This window comes from Natrix helvetica (genome assembly GCF_964273705.1).
Source record: "Natrix helvetica genome assembly, chromosome: 8".
Taxonomy (NCBI): domain Eukaryota; kingdom Metazoa; phylum Chordata; class Lepidosauria; order Squamata; family Natricidae; genus Natrix; species Natrix helvetica.
Genome location: NC_138559.1, coordinates 27,190,368 through 27,209,810, shown reverse-complemented (window position 1 = coordinate 27,209,810; position 19,443 = coordinate 27,190,368). Strand labels below are relative to the sequence as shown.

Sequence of the window (19,443 nt, the reverse complement as noted above, 5' to 3'; positions counted from 1 at the left end):
GACGGCCCCGTGGCTGATCTTGCCTCTGCTTTGAACTGGCTCAACCTTACTGTTCATTGGGGAAGCAGACAGAGAAAGGGGTGGGTTGCTACTAGTTTTAATACCAGTTCAAAAACCCCATGCGTGCCAGACCTGCACTATGCGCACATGCGCTGTACAATGTACATTGTTCTTTGTGCATGCGCAGAACAATTTACAGTGCACTGCACATGCACAGTCACTAAAAACCAAAATGGTGACGGCCCAACGACGGTGAGGGGACCACTTCGGGGGCGTAGCAGGCCTCAGTCGCTGCTGGTTCTGCGGCCCAGTCCTGAATTCCACTACCGGTTCGGCCAAACTGGGAGCAACCCACCTCTGGATAGGCGGTTCTGACTTGGAGGAGAGCAGCCGCCAGAGGCACGGAGAGGCTCACCCCTCGGCCAACACATGCTCAGAGAATCCACATACATAGAAAGCAGAGAGACTCAAGACAAGGAAAGCAGAAACCAACACACATACAGAGGCAAGGTGTTACTTTATTACACACAGAGCCGTTTGCTAGATGTTTTCCAGGAAAGGCATGGAAAAGAGCACGGAAGCCAGGTGGTGTGTGCTTTCCCTAACTTGTATAACAGATTCATTACAATGGTTAGGGAAACCTTTAGATGTTACACTGACAGCTGTCAAATTTTCATGGGCTACATTTCTGGGCAAGAAGGATGCACAGCTTCTTCCCATCAGCTATAGAAGGGGGGATCTTCATTTTGGTCTCCTCAATCCACTTAATGGCAAAGCCAGCCTGTCTCACTGCCTCTTCTACTATCTCCTTCTCCAAGTAGAGGGCAGAGAACCTGCGTTGGCCCACCATGTAGTAATGCTCCTCAAGCGTTGTGTAAAACAGGAGGTGCCCCCCTGGCTTCAGGAGGGAACTGATATTCCTGAAGGCCGATCGATAGGTGGGGATGTCTTTGCAAGCTCCGTCAAAGCACAAACTGGAGACCAGACAATCTGCGGGGGGGAGAACCAAGGGGGCCAAAGGGTTGGGTTGGGTCACGTCGCATTTCAGGTACCGCTTGACGGCTCTTCGGACTTTCTCTTCCTTCTCTGGCCATTTTTCCCTGAGGGAAAAGACAGGAAGAATGTGACCTGCTTATCTCCAACCTAGGTCAACCTAGAGGTGGGCTTCTTTTAATGGATGGAGATAAGTCAGGTTTCCCATGTCTACTGTCCTTCAAGAACAGGAAAATCCTCCTTTCTGCAAATTTCCTTCTTTCCTAGGTTCAAATATCAATCTGGAAAAGCCAAGGGCAGAATTCTTCAACCTTGGCAATTCTTAAGATATACGGACTTCAGATCCCAAAATTTCCCAACCAGCACAAGGAACCCTGGATTAGTGTTGGGTCCCCCTGTAGCTGCCACCGCAGTCACCATTTTTTGTCTTGGTACTACCTACCTCACAGATGGAGAGGTCCCTATAAATTATTTCAATAAATTAATAATGAGCCATGTGTGACTTTGCCATCCTAAAAATCCCATGGTCAGGATGGAAATAGGTGATGGCAGCCTTTCTGTCCTAAAGTCTCCTCTCTGTCATCTTAGGGTTGCTGTGGAAATGGTCGATCTATATGTTCAATTAATCCCCCCTGCGCAGGACATGGATTCCCACTGCCTTTCTCCAGGGGCAACAGGCGGGAAAAGAACCACCCAGACCCTGAGAAGACATGGACCACTGAGGAGGAGATGATCCTGCAGGTCCTTCTGAAGCACTGCAGAAGACTTAAATCAGAGACCTGGAACAACTGGTTCTCCACTTCCCATCTGCTCAGGAGAAACTGTGGGCTTCTTGCCACTTTCCTTTCCTACCACAATCGCCCTAAAAGCCATGTCTCAATCTCAGCAGCAGCTAGCCATGCTCTCTGAAAATAGACTCCCCTTTGGTTCTTCAGTGTGGACTCCTCCGGTCTGCACAATTATTCTCCTATTAAGCCCCTGATTGCAAAATCTCTCCTGCTGCATTTTCATACACGGACAGATTAGCCAAAGTGGAAAGACAAGGATCTGGTTGCCTTCTCTAGTTCAGTTTAAATTAATCTGAGTCTTGAAAGGTGTCAAAATCAAAGGATACCTTCTTCCTCTGCCTACCTGTCTCCCTCCAACTCACAGACGTATTTCACGATGGGGGTCCAGTCAAAGGCCCCAGGCTCCTTCTTCAGCCATCGCTGCACCTCCTCCCGATTCTGGAGAGAGTAATCGGTGGCTATGATCTCCCAGAAGGACTCGCAGGCAGAGAGGAACTGGTGGATGGTTGGGCCGCTGCCAATGTCAATCAGGGTGTCTCCCTTGATGCCATCTGGAGCACATCAAGCCAAATGCAGAGTTTTTCAACCTCAGTCTGCTTTGGGTCCTTTCTATCTATCTGCTGTTATGTCCACTGTTGCATATCCCCCCCCTCTAAACTGCACCAGAAGTATCAATAGCCCTTCGAAGAGGCTCCTGGAGAACACCTGATGACCTGGCATCCCCTTTTCTCCTTATTATTTCCAACCTGGCCATTTGCTCGTTTCTCAAGGAGAAGTACACACACATGAAAACTTTTGTCCACAAGCCAATGGCTTGTGTTTCATTTCCACATCAGCCTGTAAACTATTTCAACTTCTCTCCTCTGGATGCCGCTCTAGGGCATTGCTACGCCACACCATTCTAGAAAAGGTCAAGTAATGTTTTGTCATCTGCCTTTTGTAAGCTATTTCATGGCTGTTTGTCCCTTGATGAGGACATCTAAGTGGTGCAGGTTATAATCAACAGAATTGGGAATATAACAGAATAACAGATTTGGAAAAGACCTTGGAGGTCTTCTAGTCCAGCCTCCTGGACATGCAGGTGACCCTATATCATTCTGGACAAATGTCTGTCCAACATCTTCTTAAAAACTTTCAGTGTTGGAGCATTCACAACTTTTGGATCCAAGTTGTTCCACTGGTTAATTGTTCTCACTGTTAGGAAGTTTCTCCTTAATTCCAGATTGCTTCTCTCCTTGATTAGTTTCAACCCACTGTTTGATGTTCTGCTTTCTGGCACTCTGGAAAATAGCTTGAAACCCTATTCCTTGTGGTGGCCCCTCACGTATTGGAAGCCTGTTATCATATCACCTCTAGCCTTTCTTTTCACTAGATTAGATACCCCCAATTCCTGCAACCGTTCCTCATATGTTTTAGCCTCTATCCCCCTAATCATCTTTGTTGCTCTTCTATGCTCTCTTTCTAGAGTCCCAACATCTATTTTATATCATGGTGAACAAAGCTGGATACAACCTTCCAAGTGGGAATATGAACAAATGAGCTTGTGTTGTGCCTCCTGGCTCCTCCTGGCCATCTCTGATCAACAAGGCTCCCTCGCCTTGAGGTTAAAATGGGGAAAGTCAGCACTTACCTGTGGTGAATGCCCTGTGGGCTCCTCTCAGGAAAAAGGTTACAATCTGATCATCCTCAGAAAAGTTAACTTTATAATATGTCTCCAGATAATCTCTGGGAACAAAATTCTCAGCATAGAAATCTCCCTCTGTGAAAGGCTCCTCCATCATCCCAGAAACTCTTCCCAACCACTTTCAAGTTCTGAGCTTTTTCGTACTTTTTCCTTGCTTAGCTCCACCCCCTGATTTCTCTTACGGATTGGTTTCTCAAAAAAGCGCCCTGCTGCAGCCTGCAGCCTGATTGTTCTGCCCATCGCCTGCCAACTGATTTGAAGCCAGGACCTGAGCTGTCCTGTCCCTCTTATGCAATCAGATATTTTCCCCTGGAAAGGAGACAATAGAAGGCCTCTTTCCTCTCTGATCAAGGAAAAGAAGGGGGAAAGGAGAGGGTGGGTCCTCTGGCCAGAGGGCAAAGGAGGCATGGCAGAGACTAGGGGTCTTTGGGGCCAGATCTTCACAGCGAAATCCACCCCCCCCTGCTCTGATCAGCCTATGGAGCAGAGTTTTAACCCACTAAGAGAAACCAGCAAAAATGACAGTGGGCTCAACAAACGGGGTGCATCTGTTTGGGGACTGCAGAGAAAAATGTTCCTGATAATTCCCCCAGTGCGTCTTGCCCTCTTAGTCCCTCCTCTTTCCTGGAAGGCTAGCCCAGGAAAGTATCCCCCCAGAGGATCCACTGAGAGGTACAACACAAGGGAAGCAAAAACCAACACACCCACACACATAGAGGCAAGGTGTTACTTTATTACACACAGAGCCATTTCCTAGAGGCCCACTAGGAAAGGTGTGGAAAAGATCACGGAAGCCACATGGTGTGTGCTTTCCCTAAGTTGCATAACAAAATCACAACTATTGTTGGGGAGGCCAGGCAAGGAATACTGGACGGAAATGGATCAAGGAGAGATTCAACCTAGAAATAAGAAGGAACTTTTTGACAGTTCCTTTCCAACCCATGGAACAGAAGTTGCCTTTGGAAGTTGTGGGGGCTTCATCACTTGAGACTTTCAAGAAGAGACTGGATTGCCATTTGTTGGAACTGGTGTAGGGTCTCCTGCATGGGGGGTGGTTGGACTAGATGACCTATAAGGTCATTTCCAACTCTGTTAATCTGTTTCACCTCTGGGTGTTACCTCAACAGCTGCTTTATTTCATGGGCTACATTTCTGGGCAAGAAGGATGCACAGCTTCTTCCCATCAGCTAATAAAGGGGGGAAGTTGACCCTTGTCTCCTCAATCCACTTAATGGCAAAGCCAGCCTGCCTCACTGCCTCTTCTATCACCTCCTTGTCCAAGTAGAGTGCAGAGAACTTGTGTTGGCCCACCATGTAGTAATGCTCCTCAAGCGTTGAATGGAAGAGAAGGTGCCCCCCTGGTTTCAGGAGGGAACTGATGTTCCTGAAGGCCAATCGGTAGGTGGGGATGTCCTTGCAAGCTGCATCAAAGCACAGAGTGGAAACCAGACAATCTGCGGGGGGAAGAACCAGTGGGGTCAAAGGGTTGGGCTGGGTCACGTCGCATTTCAGGTACTGCTTGACAGCTCTTCGGACTTTCTCTTCCTTCTCTGACCATTTTTCCCTGGGGAGAAAGACAGGAAAAATGTGACCTGCTTATCTCCAACCTAGATCAACTTAGAGTTGGCCTTCTTTTCATAGATGGAGATAGGTCAGGTTTCTCAGGTCTGCTGCCCTTCAAGAATAGGAATGTCCTTCTCTCCAGAAAATCTCCTTCTTGCCTAGGTTCGAAAGTCCTCAACCTTGGCAGCTCTAATGATGTACGGGATTCAGATCCCAACATTCCCCAGCCAACACAAGGAACCCTGGATTAGAGTTGGGTCCCTATGTAGCTTCCACTGTAGTCACCAAACTCTTTGTCTTGGCACCACCTATCTTACAGATGGAGCGGGTGCTATAAATTGAGTAAATAAATAAATGAGTAATCAGCCATGTGTGACTATGTCATCATAAAAATCCCATGACTTCTGTCCCTGGATAAAAGGTTTGGACACAAAAAGATAGTGGCAGCTTTCCATTATATCTCCCCTCTGGCACCTTAAGGTTGCTCTGGAAATGGTCAATTTATCTGGTCAGTTAATTCACTCCTGAACGGAATGTGGATTCCCACCGCCTTTCTCCAGTTGGAACTGGGAACTGAAGAAGCACACTTTTTCTTATCCGGTTCGTGGGTGAGTCCACTGGGCAATGTGCCAATTGAAACAAGGAAGAGAATATCAAATTGTGGAGGGTTGAATAGGCTGCACAGTTTGGTACTCATCTTTTTTACTCTGATGTAAGAAGAAACAGAGATGGGAGCCAATGGAAGGCTTTGGCTAGAGAGACCCTGCTTAGATACAGTTCCCACCAGGAGAGAAATCTTAGGAAGGGGAAGCCCAAAGAAGACATGGACCATTGAAGAGGAGATGACCCTGCAGATCCTTCTGAAGCACTGCAGAAGCATTAAGACAGAGACTGAGTCTGGAGCAACTGGGTCTCCACTTCCCATTTGCTCAGGAGAAACTGTGGGCTTCTTGCCATTTTGCTTTGCTACCACAATGGGCACAAAAGCTACTGCAGAGCCAGCTAGCCTTGCTCTCTGACAGAGAGTCCCCGTTGGTTCTTCAGTGTGGACTCTTCCGGTCTGCACAGTTACTCACCTGTTAAGCTCCTGATTGCAAAATCTCTCCTGCTGCATTTCCATACACGGACAGATTAGCCAAAGTTGAAAGAAGAGCACCTGATTTCGTTCTTTGGCTGAGACTCAATTAATCTTATAGTCTTAAAGACTTTCAGAGCAAAAGCTATGTTCTCCTTCTACCTACCTGTCTCCCTCCAGCTCACATATATATTTCATGATGGGGGTCCAGTAAAAAGCCCCTGGCACCTTCTTTGGCCATCGCTGCACCTCCTCTCGGTTCTGGTCAGTGTAATCAGAGGCTATGATCTCCCCGAAGGACTCACAGGCGGAGAGGAACTGGTGGATGGCTGGGCTGCTGCCAAGGTCAATCAGGGTGTCTCCCTTGATGCCATCTGGGGCCCATCAAGCCAAATACAGAGTTACTCAAGCTCAGTCTGCTTTGGGCCCTTCCTATCTGCTCTTCTGGCTACTGGTGCCAATTTCTCCCACCTGAACTTCCCCAAAAGCACCGGAACCACTTCGAAGACCGCCCTGGAGGGCACTCGATCACCCAGCAACCCCTTTCCTTCTTAGCATTCCCATGAACGTATTCCAAACCCCCTGTTCGCCCCTATCTCAAGAAGAAGCACGTCAAAGAGATTGGAGAAACACAAACCAATTGCTTGGGTTTCATTTCTGCAGAAAAAATCAAGTAATGTTTCTTACCATTTTGGTCTCTCCCTTTTATAAGTTAGGTCCACTTTGTGACTTGGACCCCCTGAAGAGGACATCTAACTGGTGTGGGTTATGGTTGTCAGAATTGTGGAGATGAGAGCATGACTTTGAGATTTGCCTGCTGGCTCTTCCTGAGCATCTCAGATCAACAAGGCTCCCTCATCTTGAGGTCAACATTGGGGAAGTCAAGACTTACCTACAGTGAATGCCCTGCGGGCCCCTCTCAGGAAAAAGGTTAGAGGCTTATCCACTCCATTTTCATCAAAGTGAATTTTTTAATATGTTTCCATATAGTCTCTGGGAACAAAATCCTCAGAGTAGAACTCTCCCTCTGTGAAAGGTTCCTCCATCACCCCACAAACTCTTTCTCCAACCTCTGGTTTGTCCTTTCAAACATTGAGCATTTATATATGTTTATCTTTGTTGGCTCAGGCCTCCACTTTCTTTTACAGATTGTTTTTTCCTCCTAACTCCTTCCCTGACTCTGGTCCATTTATAATTTTGCCAGGCGGTGGAACCTTCTAATGTTTGGATTCCTCTCTAGACATCTTCTTTTCTCCCATGGCAGAGAGGGACACACACACACACACACACACACACATACAACAACAACAACAACAACAACAACAATGTATTCTTACAGTCTTAGACCAGTGACCAGAACAAATAAAAGCACTCAGTGTATGTACACTTAAAGCCTCTAGTATAAAATAATAAATAACAACTAAAATCTATAATAAAATCCAGTGTCAATCATACATGGTCCGACTATACAATCCCTAAACTGCCAGTTCAGTGTCTGCTCCGCATGTATGCGCATTTGCAAATAAAAATGCCTGCGCATGCGCAAAACCTTTTAAAAAATTGCAACGAGAATTGTTCTGCGCATACGCAAAACCTAAAACCAAGATGGCATCGCTGTAGGAGAACCAGTTCGGGGGCATGGCAGGCCTGGGTCACTGCCAGTTCCAAACCAGTCCGACCCAGTAGGGATCCACCTCTGCCCTAAACCATGTGGCCCATTGTAGGTTCAACGCTAAAAGGGAAGTGACTAAGCAGTGCAAAGGGTTTGCCCAATTGCTATATAACATTGCTATGGCGGAGAATGCACCCAATTTTGCCCAAACCCAACTTTTCTTTTATTCTCCTTTCTCTGCATTTAAGTTATTTCTCTTGCTACTGACTCCTTTTCCTCCAGTTCTGCTCCAGAGCCCACCAGTCTTTTGGGACTCCCTCTCTCCCCTTCCCTTTCTGAATTCCACCTCTGTTTTTTAAATGTCCAGCTTCCCTCCCAGTCTTTGCCCCAATCTATTCATCTCTTACTTCCTGCTTATTGGCACGAAACCCTGCAGTGAGACCTGTAAATCTGATATTATCTGATCTGTCCTAAGATCCTTGGAGATGCACTCTAAAAGCAACATATTTTGCCCCCCAGAGGGCCCCTATCCTAAGGGCTGAGGGAGCTATTCCCTCAGGGGAACGTTGTTCAATGTTATCCTTCTATTTGCAAACTAAGCAAACTAAGACACAGGGACAATCCAGCATGCAACTGGCCTGGTGGGCTTCGGGGAACCTTTCCCTTCCACCCCCTTTCTCTCATTTTAAACTTTCTGTGCATGCTTCTTTGAGGAATTGCTAACATTTCAGGGGCTCTTATTGATGTAATGAATCCTGGCTGCTCCAGAGTGATGATGACAAGGACTCTTTGGGGCTTCTCCCCCCAAAACAGATTTCCCTGGGTGCTATTTCTGAACCCATAATTTTTGATGGTTTCTACAAAGAGACATGACTATTGATACCTGAAAATCTGTACACTAGCCCTCCAATCTCATGAAATGAAGGGGTAGCTTTGGCTTAGCAATAGCACTTAGACCACTGGGTCTCAACCTTCCTAATGCCGCGATCCTTTAATACAGTTCCTCATGTGGTGGTGACCCCCAACCATAGAATTATTTTATGTTTTCCGTATTTTTTCGAAAATATGTGTTTTCCAATGGTCTTAGGCGACCCCTGTGAAAGGGTCGTTCGACCCTCAAAGGGGTCCCGACCCACAGGTTGAGAACCGCTGACTTAGACTTATATACTGCTTCACAATGTTTTACAGCTCTCTTTAAGCAGTGTACAGAATCAGCCTGTAGCTCCCAACAATCTGGGTCCTCATTTTACCCACCTCGGAAGAATAGAAGGTTGATTCAACCTTGAGCCAGTCAGGATCGAACTGCCAAACTGCCGGCAGCCAGCAGTCAGCAGAATTAGCCTGCAGTAATGCACTCTAACCACTGCGCCTCCATAGAAGCAACCTTTCTGAGTAGTGACAGAATGTTGACTGCCATTCTTCTCTTCTTCTATCCATTTTGCTGCAAAATTGCTCTTTTTGAGTAGTGGATCGAGTTTTTGAAGTGGCAGGAAATAGATTTCACTTCAAGTCTGTATCAAGGGCTATTTATCATTTTTTTGTTTTATGTTTGCCTTTTTTCCAACTCATAAAGTATCATTAAATTCCCCAAATATCCTTCCACCGAAGCAGGCTCAGCTGAGGGCCACATGTTTTCGTGTGACACAGTGTACCATATTCCCGAGAACTCACAAAAAGGACTTCATGTATGAAAGATATCAAAGAATCAGAGGATTTTCTTCAATCGGCCCTTGAATAATTTCAACAAGACAGAATGAAAATCAGTTTATTTTCACTCCATTTTCAGAAGGCAAAATGAGGACAGGTCCATATTCATAAAACATTTTGTTACACTGGAATTTGACATATTCTTTTAAAAACATCCATATAGACTCTTTATGGGACTCAGGTAAGCAGAGACAAATGGAAATTTAAAATTATGCAGCCAGAAATCTCAACTACCAGTATCTTTCTTAGTTGATAATAACGACAGCTATAAACCTCAATAGCTCCTAGCTGCTACTTCATCTCAGACACTGCTCCTGCGAGCGAGGAGTACACATGCCCCCTTAGAATTGGTGTTTGAGGAGGGCAGTTTGAACCTCATTTCTTCAACCCAGTTAATAACAAAGCCAGCCTCTCTCATGGCCTCTTCCACCACCTCCCTCTCCAAGTAGAGATTGGAGAACATCTGCCGTCCAACCATGTAGAAGCTTTCCTCGAGGACCGTGGATAAGATGAAATGCCCTCCTGGTTTTACCAGGGAGCTGATGTGCTTCAGGGCAGACCGGTAGGCGGGAAGGTCTTTGCAGGCCGTTTCCAGGCACAGAGAAGACATCAAGCAATCTGCGGGAGGAAGAACCGCCGGTGCCAAAGGCTTTGGTTTGGTCACGTCACATTTTAAGACTTGTTTGATGGCTCTTCGGACTTCTGCTTCCTTCTCTGGCCATTTTTCCCTATGGGAAGACACAACGTGAGGTCAACATCCCTTCTTCCCAAACCTTCATGGGGAGAATTGGTTCGAGAACAAATGCCCATTGTTACACTAGGTTAACCTGACCTTCCTTAAGGAGGTGCACTCTTGATGTCTTTGACCATCACTGGCCTGGAGTGAGACATCTGGTCAGTTGACTGTTTTAGGAATTTTCTGTGGTTTCCAGAGGAGATCCCATTGGCTTATTTTGGGCTTCTCTGGCTTATGTGTGATCTGTACTGTTTTATTCAGTATATGTAAAGGCTTCTCTTTCCTCCAGGCTATAACTTATATGAGCCCTTCTAGAAGGCAGGTGTGGATCACAACAAATTGTGGCAAGTTCTTAAAGAGATGGGGGTACCAGACCATCTTATTTGTCTCTTGAGAAACCTATATGCAGGTCAAGAAGCAACAGTGAGAACTGGATACAGAACCACTGATTGGTTCAAAATTGGGAAAGGAGTCCGGCAAGGCTATATACTGTCACCCTGCCTATTTAACTTACATGCAGAGCCCCTCATGAGAAAGGCAGGACTAGATGAATCGAAAGTTGGAATTAAGATTGTCAGGAGAAATATCAACAACTTCAGATATGCAGAGGAGACCACTCTAATGGCAGAAAGCGAAGAGGAACTAAAGAGCCTCTTGACACGGATGAAGGAGGAGAGTGCAAAAGTTGGCTTGAAACTCAACATTAAGAAAACTAAGATCATGGCATCTGGCACTCTCAATTCCGGGAAAATAGATGAGGAAGAAATGGAGGCAGTGACCAATTTTACTTTCCTGGGCTCCAAGATCGCCGCAGATGGGGACTGCAGCCAAGAAATTAAAAGATGCTTGCTCCTGGAGAGGAAAGCTATGGCAAATCTAGGCAGCATCCTAAAAAGCAGAGACATCACCCTGCCAACAAAAGTGTGTATAATCAAGGCTATGGTTTTCCCAGTTGCCATGGATGGCTGTGAAGGTTGGACCATAAGGAAGGCTGAGCTCCAAAGAATGGAGACCTTTGAACTCTGGTGCTGGAGAAGACTCCTGCATTGAGTCCCTTGGATTGCAAGACGATCCAACCGGTCAATCCTAGAGGAGATCAACCCTGACTGCCCTTTAGAAGGCCAGACCCTGAAGAGGAAACTCAAATCCTTTGGCCACCTACTGAGAAGGAAGGACTCCCTGGAGGAGAGCTGAATGCTGGGAAAGACTGAGGGCAAAAGAAGAAGAAGGGGACGGCAGAGAAGAGGGTGTCTGGATGGAGTCACCAAAGCAGTCGGTGTGAGCTTCAATGGACTCCAGAGAATGGTAGAGGACAGGAAGGCCTGGAGGAATGTTGTCCATGGGGTCTCAATGGGTCGGACACGACTTCGCAACTAACAACAAGAAAGCAGGACAAAACGAACAAACAAAAAGTTGTGAAGTTGTTAAGTGAAGAGTGGCTAGAGGGCCAATGTGGCTCCTTTCTCCATACCTGTCTCCCTCCAGCTCACAGACGTATTTCACGATGGGGGTCCAATCAAAAGCCCCCGGCTCCTTCTTCAGCCATCGCTGCACCTCTTCCCTGTTCTGGTCAGTGTAATCGGTGGCTATGATCTCCCGGAAGGACTTGCAAGCGGAGAGGAACTGGTGGATGGTTGGGCCGCTGCCAATGTCGATCAGGGTGTCTCCCTTGATGCCATCTGGAGCACATCAACCCAAACACAATTTTTCAAGATCCTTGGGCAGCATTTCCTTGACTCTGTGCCTTTAATGCCGCTAACCTGCTAACTTGGGTTGTGTTTTGCTAAAGTGCTGGAGCTGTGGGCAGAGTTAGAAACCCCTCCACTGACACCTGTGCTCCATCAACTGAAGCATGATTTGTGGCAGTGACCCTTCATGTCAGGCAAACAGATTCAACAACACCTTTGGAAAGAAAATAGCCTCTTTACGGAATAGATACTACCCTCCTTTTTACAACACACAACTGGAAGCCGTGTGTGTGTGTGTGTGTGTGTGTGTGTGTGTCCATTGCAGTTTCTAAACACCTTTTTCAGTCTATGCATGTGATGCATTTTCATAGACACAACCCTGTCCGGGTTTTTAATCAATAAATGCATGTTATGTAAATGCGTCATACTAACCATATCTTAATATCTGTAAGATAACCTGAGCAAAATATTTACAGACATGTGGCCTTAACATCTATTTTTGAGCCAGTTCTGTTGCATAGTTCACATATTTGCAGAAAGGACTTTAGTCTTGTGTTCTACAGTCTCTGTTTGTTAGTTGGAGATCATCAATTACACTGATTCCACTTAAAATGGGAGCTAATTTATCTCCACCGCCACCTGTTAAAAACACTTACCTGAAGTGAATATCCTGTGGAGGTTTTTCAGGAAGAATGTTAAATGGTCCCTGTCTGCATCGTTTCCAGAGCTCATGGTGTAATACGATTCCAAAAAATCTTTTGGAACAAAATGCCTAGCATAAAATTCTTTTCCTGTGAACGTTGGCTCCATTTCGCTCCAAAATCTTGCTTCAGCCCTCACTTTTTAGTTTGGTTGTCTTGAAGGTTTTCAGGTGTTTACTGGATGCCTCCAAATCTTGGTGCCCAGAATTCCCCAGTATGAAGTTTGTCCTCTTTATACTGTTCTTTCTTCTTTGTTCTTTTTGGCCAAAGCCTTTATCTCACTATCTGACCTTTTTCAAAGATGCCTCAGAGGCCCAACAGTTGATCAAATGGTTGCAAGGAGGACATTCCTGGGAGAGCAGCAACTTTTATGATGAGGCTGAAGGATTTCCCCCATGCTAAAGTCCTCACCATCCACTCTTGGCTGGATCAAAAATTAACTTGTTGCTTCAAGCAACAAGACTAAGGGTCTTGACCCCCAAGATTCGCCGTGGTTTTAGGTCAACAGAGAAGACACATTAGGTTTAAGAAAGAGGCAACTTTCCTCACGTCTGGGGTATTTTTTTTTGTCCAAAGGTCACCTTGATCGAACAGGTGTGTAGGTTTCTGCAGCAGAGCAAAATTTCAGGGAAGCAGAAGTGATATTCAGATGAGGAATGTCACCATTGATCGATGCAAGAAAACAGCTGGGTTTTTAATCAGTGTTTGCTCTTGATCATTTTGTGGCATAAATCTATATGATCTAAGCCAGCTTGGTCTAGTGGTGAAGGCACCAGTTTAGAAATCAGGAGACAGTGAGTTCTAGTCGCACCTTAGGTCTTGTGGCCCACCAGCGACCAGCAGAACTGGCAGCAGATTCGGGCAGTGAGGAGGTTGGGGAGGAAGATGGGCCAGTCCTGGAGTCTGGGGAAGGCTCGGATGAGGGCTCTGTGTCGGAGGCAGAGAGGGGGCCAGGGCCGTATGCCAGTTATCAGCTGCCTTCGGAGTCAGACATCAGTGAGGCAGAAGAACAGCTGGAGCCTGTTCCCAGTGCGCACATGCGCAGAGCTGGCAGACGAAGGGAAGAGCTAAAGAACAGGGGTCGACTTGGGAGTAAGGCCACGGGTGAACGACGAATGGCCCCTCCCAGGGGGAATAAAAGAGGAGCGAAAGGGGAGTGGAGTTTGCAGGAGACAATTAGTTCGCTTAATGGGTTCGTGACTCTCCGAGACTCCTTGCCAAGTTTTGCAGATATCGGCCTGGCAGCTCTCCCAGCCAGAGAAGGTCTGTGACTGTAAATCCTCCCTTGAAAGACTTTGCTGGAGGTGAATTCACAGTCAATTAATAAAAGGGTTTTTTGTCGGGACCAGGAGTTTGCTTCATGCTCTTGGGAAGCCTTGGTCAGAATATTAGGCTCAAAAGCTGGCTGGGAGAATTTAAGCCAGCCCATCTTTTTCAGCCCAATTCATCTCACAGGGTTGACATTGCCAGAAACTAGGAGGAGGAAGGAGTACTGTGGTAGATGTGTTTGCTGCTTTAGATTGTTTATAAAGGCAGGATAACAACATTCTAAAATAAATAATGACAAATAAATAAGTTCTCTTGGGAAAAACCTTTGCCCTTACAAAACCGCCTGGACATTTGCCAATCTGCAAAAACGTTGATGAGCCACAGCCAGTCAGACGCACAAAACTCCAAGAAGCGCCTCTTGCAAACCTTCAGGAATGCTACCCTGTCTGCAACCTGCTCCACAAGAACCTTCACCTGTGACCCACCGCTGACCAGGCGACCTCCACTGATCTGCTTTCTTAGTTTGTAACTGGGGCAGTTTGCAAACTCAGAAAATGAGTTACTTTGGTGTAAAGGTGGAGGTGCCTGATTAGAAACTCAGAATCCCACTCAGCGTAGTAGATGTTATGATGGTGGCATTTTCAGACGAAAGGCTAAGCTGTTGCTTTCTATTCAGCTGTGTGAAATTCAGGAATAATCCAGTCTGGGACCCAGGGTCCTTCGCCCCTCTGACTCCTCCATGGGGCCTCTTGAATAGAATAGAATAACAGAGTTGGAAGGGACCTTGGAGGTCTTCTCGTCTAACCCCCTGCTTAGGCAGGAAACCTATACCACTACAGACAAATGGTTATCCAATCTCTTCTTAAAGACTTCCAGTGTTGGGGCATTCACAACTTCTGGAGGCAAGCTGTTCCACTGATTAATTGTTCTCACTGTCAGGAAATTTCTCCTCAGTTCTAAGTTGCTTCTCTCCTTGATTAGTTTCCACCCATTGCTTCTTGTTCTACCCTCAGGTGCTTTGGAGAATAGTTTGACTCCCTCTTCTTTGTGGCAACCCCTGAGATATTGGAATAATGCTATCATGTCTCCCCTAGTCCTTCTTTCTCTTAAGCTAAACATACCCAGTTCCTGCAACCGTTCTTCATATGTTTTAGTCTCCAGTCCCCTAATCATCTTTGTTGCTCTTCTCTGCACTCTTTCTAGAGTCTCCACATCTTTTCTACATCGTGGCGACCAAAACTGAATGCCGTATTCCAAGTGTGGCCTTACCAAGGCCTTATAAAGTGGTATTAACCCTTCACGTGATCTTGATTCTATCCCTCTGTTGATGCAGCCTAGAACTGTGTTGGCTTTTTGGCAGCTGCTGCACATGGCTGGCTCCTATTTAAATGGTTGTCCACTAAGATCCCTCTCACGGTTGCTACTATTGAGCAAGGTACTAAAGCAGAATAAAATGTGATTTAAAATATAAAAGTCAGACGTGGCAAAAGGAAGAGATAAAAGCCTGTTTGTAAGTCGTGTACAAAACCAGGAAAATGTCATCAGCCTTAAACCACCGAAGTCCAGTAAAGGTTCCAGTAAAAGTCCTTATGTCAAAAGCCCCAAACCACAAGGTTCAGCTAATGTTCACATAGAGACACATAGTCAGTACCTCTGGCCCAAGACGAAAGGAGAAGTAAGACAATATCTACTTACAAGGCTTCTTTCCTCAAGGTAACCAATAAGAAATGAGTTAAGTGTTTCCGTGTTACGCTGCCTTTGAGAATGTATAAGAATGCGTCCTTCAATGATGAAGGTGGTTCAGAACTTGCAATACTAGCCTATGGCTAGTTTTCTGAACCTGGCTGCCAATGAACTTCTCCTTGCATCCCGAGACGTCTAAACCCTGTCATTTTCTGCAACAGTACCACCTATACTGTACCTGTGCAGTTCGTTTTCCTTGCCTAAATGTAGAACCTGACTCTCTTCACCATTGAATTTCATTCTATTAGATAGTGCCCAATGTTCAAGTTTGTCAAGATCCTTCTGTATCTTTAGCCTGTCTTCTGGAGTGTTGGCTATTCATGCCAGCTTGGTGTCATCTGCAAATTTGATGAGTTCTCCATTTATTCCCTCATCCAAGTCATTGATGAAGATGTTGAAGAGTCCTGGGCCTAAAGCAGAGCCTTGGGGTCCTGCACTGTGTACTGAGCCTACAAAAGGCAGACCTGGGTTTTCCTGGGGGCTGATCTCTTCTCAATTCCCCCTTGAATCTTGGGAGACGTGGCCAAGGGCCGTGGGGCCCTCAAGGGTGTCCTCCCTTGGGCTGAAAAGGCTCTGGCCTGTCTGTCAAATGCAGAGCACGTCACAGAACAACCAAGTAGAAACTGTGACATAAAAACACCAGAAGATTGAAGGACTCCTTCTTTTACCCAAATGTAGGAGTTTTATTTTAATCAAGTGTATTGTGTATTGTGTAAATGCAGCCTGAGAAAAACTTTGGCTAATCTTGATGCCCAAATGTTTTAAGCTCACTGAAAAGTCAATGCTTACCATCAATAAATAGAAACAACTGGCCCATTTATGAAAACCCAGGTAAATGCTGTCATTTTCATTGTTTTCTGCATGATTTGTTTATTTTTCATTAAATCTTCACTAAAAGTAGATCAAGACAAAGCTTTTTTTTTTTTAGAAAGGGCTTTATTTTAACTCCTTTGTTGGGGCCTACAAGATCGGCTATGATGCCTTCATCATGTGTCACTTAGAAAGCTAAAACTGAGAAGAGGCTGCAATAGAGACGGGCTTGGAACAAACACATTCCAGATCCAAAGTGATGCTGTGGCTTTTAGGATACAATACAGCCACGGGGCTTACACTTCTTTCTCCTTGCGGGCAAGAATGACGTACTTTCCGGAGAAATCGCAGTCCTCCATATTGGTCTTAAAGACCCTGGGCTCCATGTTGAATTCCACAATGGCAAAACCAGCAGCGCTCAGGCCATTTTTCAGCATTTCCTCCGTGAAGAGCATGCTGGAGAACTTGTGAGGGCCCACCCTGTAGAAGGTGCACCCTAAAACCCCACTGAGTAGGAAGTGTCCCCCGAGCTTCAGCAGAGAACTGAGATTCTTCAAGGCGGCATGGAAAGTTGGCTGGTCATTGCAGGCCGACTCCAGGCACTCGGTGGAGAGAAGGCAGTCAGCCTGGGCCAGAGAGATGGGAGCCAGGGGGTTGCTTTGGTGGACATCACACCTGAGGACCTGCTTGATGCTTCTCCGCAGCTTGACCTCCTTCTCTGCACACGTCTCTCTGCAGGGAGATCGGAAAGCCAATAAGCAGGCGGCTGGGAGACCTCTCAGGAATGCAACAGAACCAGCTTAGAAGTGGCAGATTGAAGTAGCTCTCCAGTACAACCCAAGTATGTTGAGGAGGAGTATGGTATCTGCAGCCTTAGATAGACTCCCTCAAGTACCAAAGCAAAATGCCTGTCAATCAAGGGGCTCAAAGAATATAGAATGCTGAGAGGGAAATATGCTAGGTATACATCAGGATGGGAGGGTCCTTGGTGCTCCCTGAGTTTGGTTGTTTCCCAGCAGATGTTTCATTACCCAGCTAGGTAACCAGTAGTATATAAAATGGGAGCAATCCCCATTCTTTTCTAATACTGATGATGTTCCCTAGTTGGGTCATGAAATGTCTATAAGGAAACAACCAAGCTTAGAGAGCACCAAGGACTCCATAGCCCTCCTCCTCTCCTCCTCCATCTCCTCCCTGCAAATCCCATCCACCCCATTCCAGCTTGGGCTGAATATTCCCTCCCACCCGCCTCTCTCTGTCCCTGCTCTATTTTCCTTGGCCTGTTTGACCGCTTCCCTCTGGCCAGCCTCTCTCCCTGTTGCCTCTTATCAGGATGGCCTCTCCCTTCCCCCACAGACAATTTCAGCCTTTGACTGGCCTTTCTCCATTCCTGCCATTGGCCAATCATGAACTTTGTCTGGGACTTTGACCCGATCAGCTGTAAGATTAAGCCCATGTTCCAGATCCTTCCCCTCCCTACCTGTTCCCCTCCAGCTGGCACACATATTGAACCACCGGGGACCAATCGAAAGCGCCCGGCTCCTTCTTCAGCCATTTTGTAATCTCCTGGCAGTTCTGGTCCAGATAATCGGTGGCTATGATGTTCTCGAAGGACCCGCAGGCAGGAATCAGCTGATAGATGGTGGGGCCACTGCCAATGTCGATCAGGGTGCCACCTTTCAGGACCCCTGGCATAAACGAGAGGGAGGAGGAAAGAGAAGGGGAAAAGATTCAGGTTATCTCCTCTAATCCCTTTTGCCCAAGACAGTCATATGTGAATTCCCTGTGGATGTTCAAATAAAACTTTTAATTTTCCTAAGCAAAAGAACGATGTAGCTGTAGGAGAGAGAGAGAGAGAGAGAGAGAGAGAGAGAGAGAGAGGGAGGGAGGGAGGGAGGGAGGGAGGGAGAGAGAGAGAGAGAGAGAGAGAGAGAGAGAGAGAGAGAGAGAGAGAGAGAGAGGGAGAGAGAAAAACTATTTTTACAGCCCAAATGTTATTTGTTTAAATGTTAACCCCGGAGAATACCTGATGATATTTGGAAGATTCCAGCAGGCTCTCTTGAAGTTCCACTCTACACTGAAGCCCTCCATGTCCTTCAATACAGTCTAACTCAGGGGTGTCCAAACTTGGGAACCCCTGGTCTAACTCCTCCACTTTTTCCTATTTTGATTTTTTTAAACTTCAGCACATTTATGTGGAATGCTTCCAATGCATTATAAATTCATTTTCTGGAATCTTATCCCCCTCCCCATTGCATTTTATTAGGTTTAATGTTCACCAATTACAGATGTCTGAAATGCAGGGATGTGGCAACGACACATATGAAACAAATAAAGCCTAAGAAGTCCACAGGATCCTTGAATGAGTAAAACCATGAGCTTAACGTAGCTTGAAGCAAACCACCTGTCAAAGGCACAAAAAGTTGCTTGAGAATAAATCGCAGTTCCCAGCAAAGTCCCAACCCAGTGATGCTGAAAACTTTCAAAAGACCTTTTCCCTGGAGCTATAGTTTGCCTCCTTTTAAAACATAAACTTTCTCCCCCCCCTTAAAAGTTGCAGCAGTGACTGGATCACCTACCTGAAGAAAAGATTTTGCAAAAGCATTTCAAAACAAACTCCAGGAATTCATCTTCCACAGACCCTTTCCCGAAATGAAAATATTCCAGGTAAACTTTGGGATCGAACGCCTTCTGGTAAACGTCTCTTCCGGTGAATTCCATCATGGCAGCCCAGCCTCTGAGTTTGCAGTTATCAAATGCAGACTTTCCCTGCCAGGAGCCTCCAGATATAACTCAGAAGAGGAGAATCTGTGCCAGCTGGCCTTGGCCAGCAACTCCCCTCAGCCTATCGCAGCAATACAGCTGGATGTTTGGACTGAAAAATTAAACTATTTCAAAATACACTTCCCAACAAACAAAAACATTCACAAAATATTTGGGTGATCTTTAAAATAAGGTCAGTAAAAACACTTCACTAAAAAGGACCATTAATAATGACTAAATCAGAGGTCTTCAAACTTGGCAACTTTAAGACTTGTGGATTTCAGCTTCCAGAATTCTCCAGCCGGCTTAAC

The 19,443-nt window shown here is 46.1% G+C and overlaps 3 protein-coding genes across 3 annotated transcripts; all 3 read right to left on the bottom strand.

Moving 5' to 3' along the window:
• Window positions 1-498: 498 nt before the first annotated feature.
• LOC309395930 (nicotinamide N-methyltransferase-like) lies at window positions 499-3,707 on the bottom strand. The gene is made up of 3 exons (XM_081960615.1): window positions 3,412-3,707; window positions 2,125-2,332; window positions 499-1,100 (listed from the first exon to the last, which is right to left on the bottom strand). The coding sequence occupies exons 1-3, from the start codon at window positions 3,560-3,562 to the stop codon at window positions 674-676; spliced, it is 786 nt and encodes a 261-aa protein (XP_081816741.1). The 5' UTR covers window positions 3,563-3,707; the 3' UTR covers window positions 499-673.
• Window positions 3,708-3,918: 211 nt separating this feature from the next.
• On the bottom strand, window positions 3,919-12,578 carry LOC309396013 (nicotinamide N-methyltransferase-like; the record flags this gene model as incomplete). Its single annotated transcript, XM_081960722.1, has 3 exons — window positions 3,919-5,029; window positions 11,630-11,849; window positions 12,503-12,578. The coding sequence occupies 3 exons, from the start codon at window positions 12,576-12,578 to the stop codon at window positions 4,603-4,605; spliced, it is 723 nt and encodes a 240-aa protein (XP_081816848.1). The 3' UTR covers window positions 3,919-4,602.
• A 3,895-nt stretch (window positions 12,579-16,473) lies between these two features.
• LOC309395929 (nicotinamide N-methyltransferase-like) lies at window positions 16,474-19,146 on the bottom strand. The gene is made up of 3 exons (XM_081960614.1): window positions 18,949-19,146; window positions 17,850-18,057; window positions 16,474-17,101 (listed from the first exon to the last, which is right to left on the bottom strand). Exons 1-3 carry the CDS (start codon window positions 19,091-19,093, stop codon window positions 16,666-16,668), a joined length of 789 nt encoding a protein of 262 aa, XP_081816740.1. The 5' UTR covers window positions 19,094-19,146; the 3' UTR covers window positions 16,474-16,665.
• Window positions 19,147-19,443: the final 297 nt, after the last annotated feature.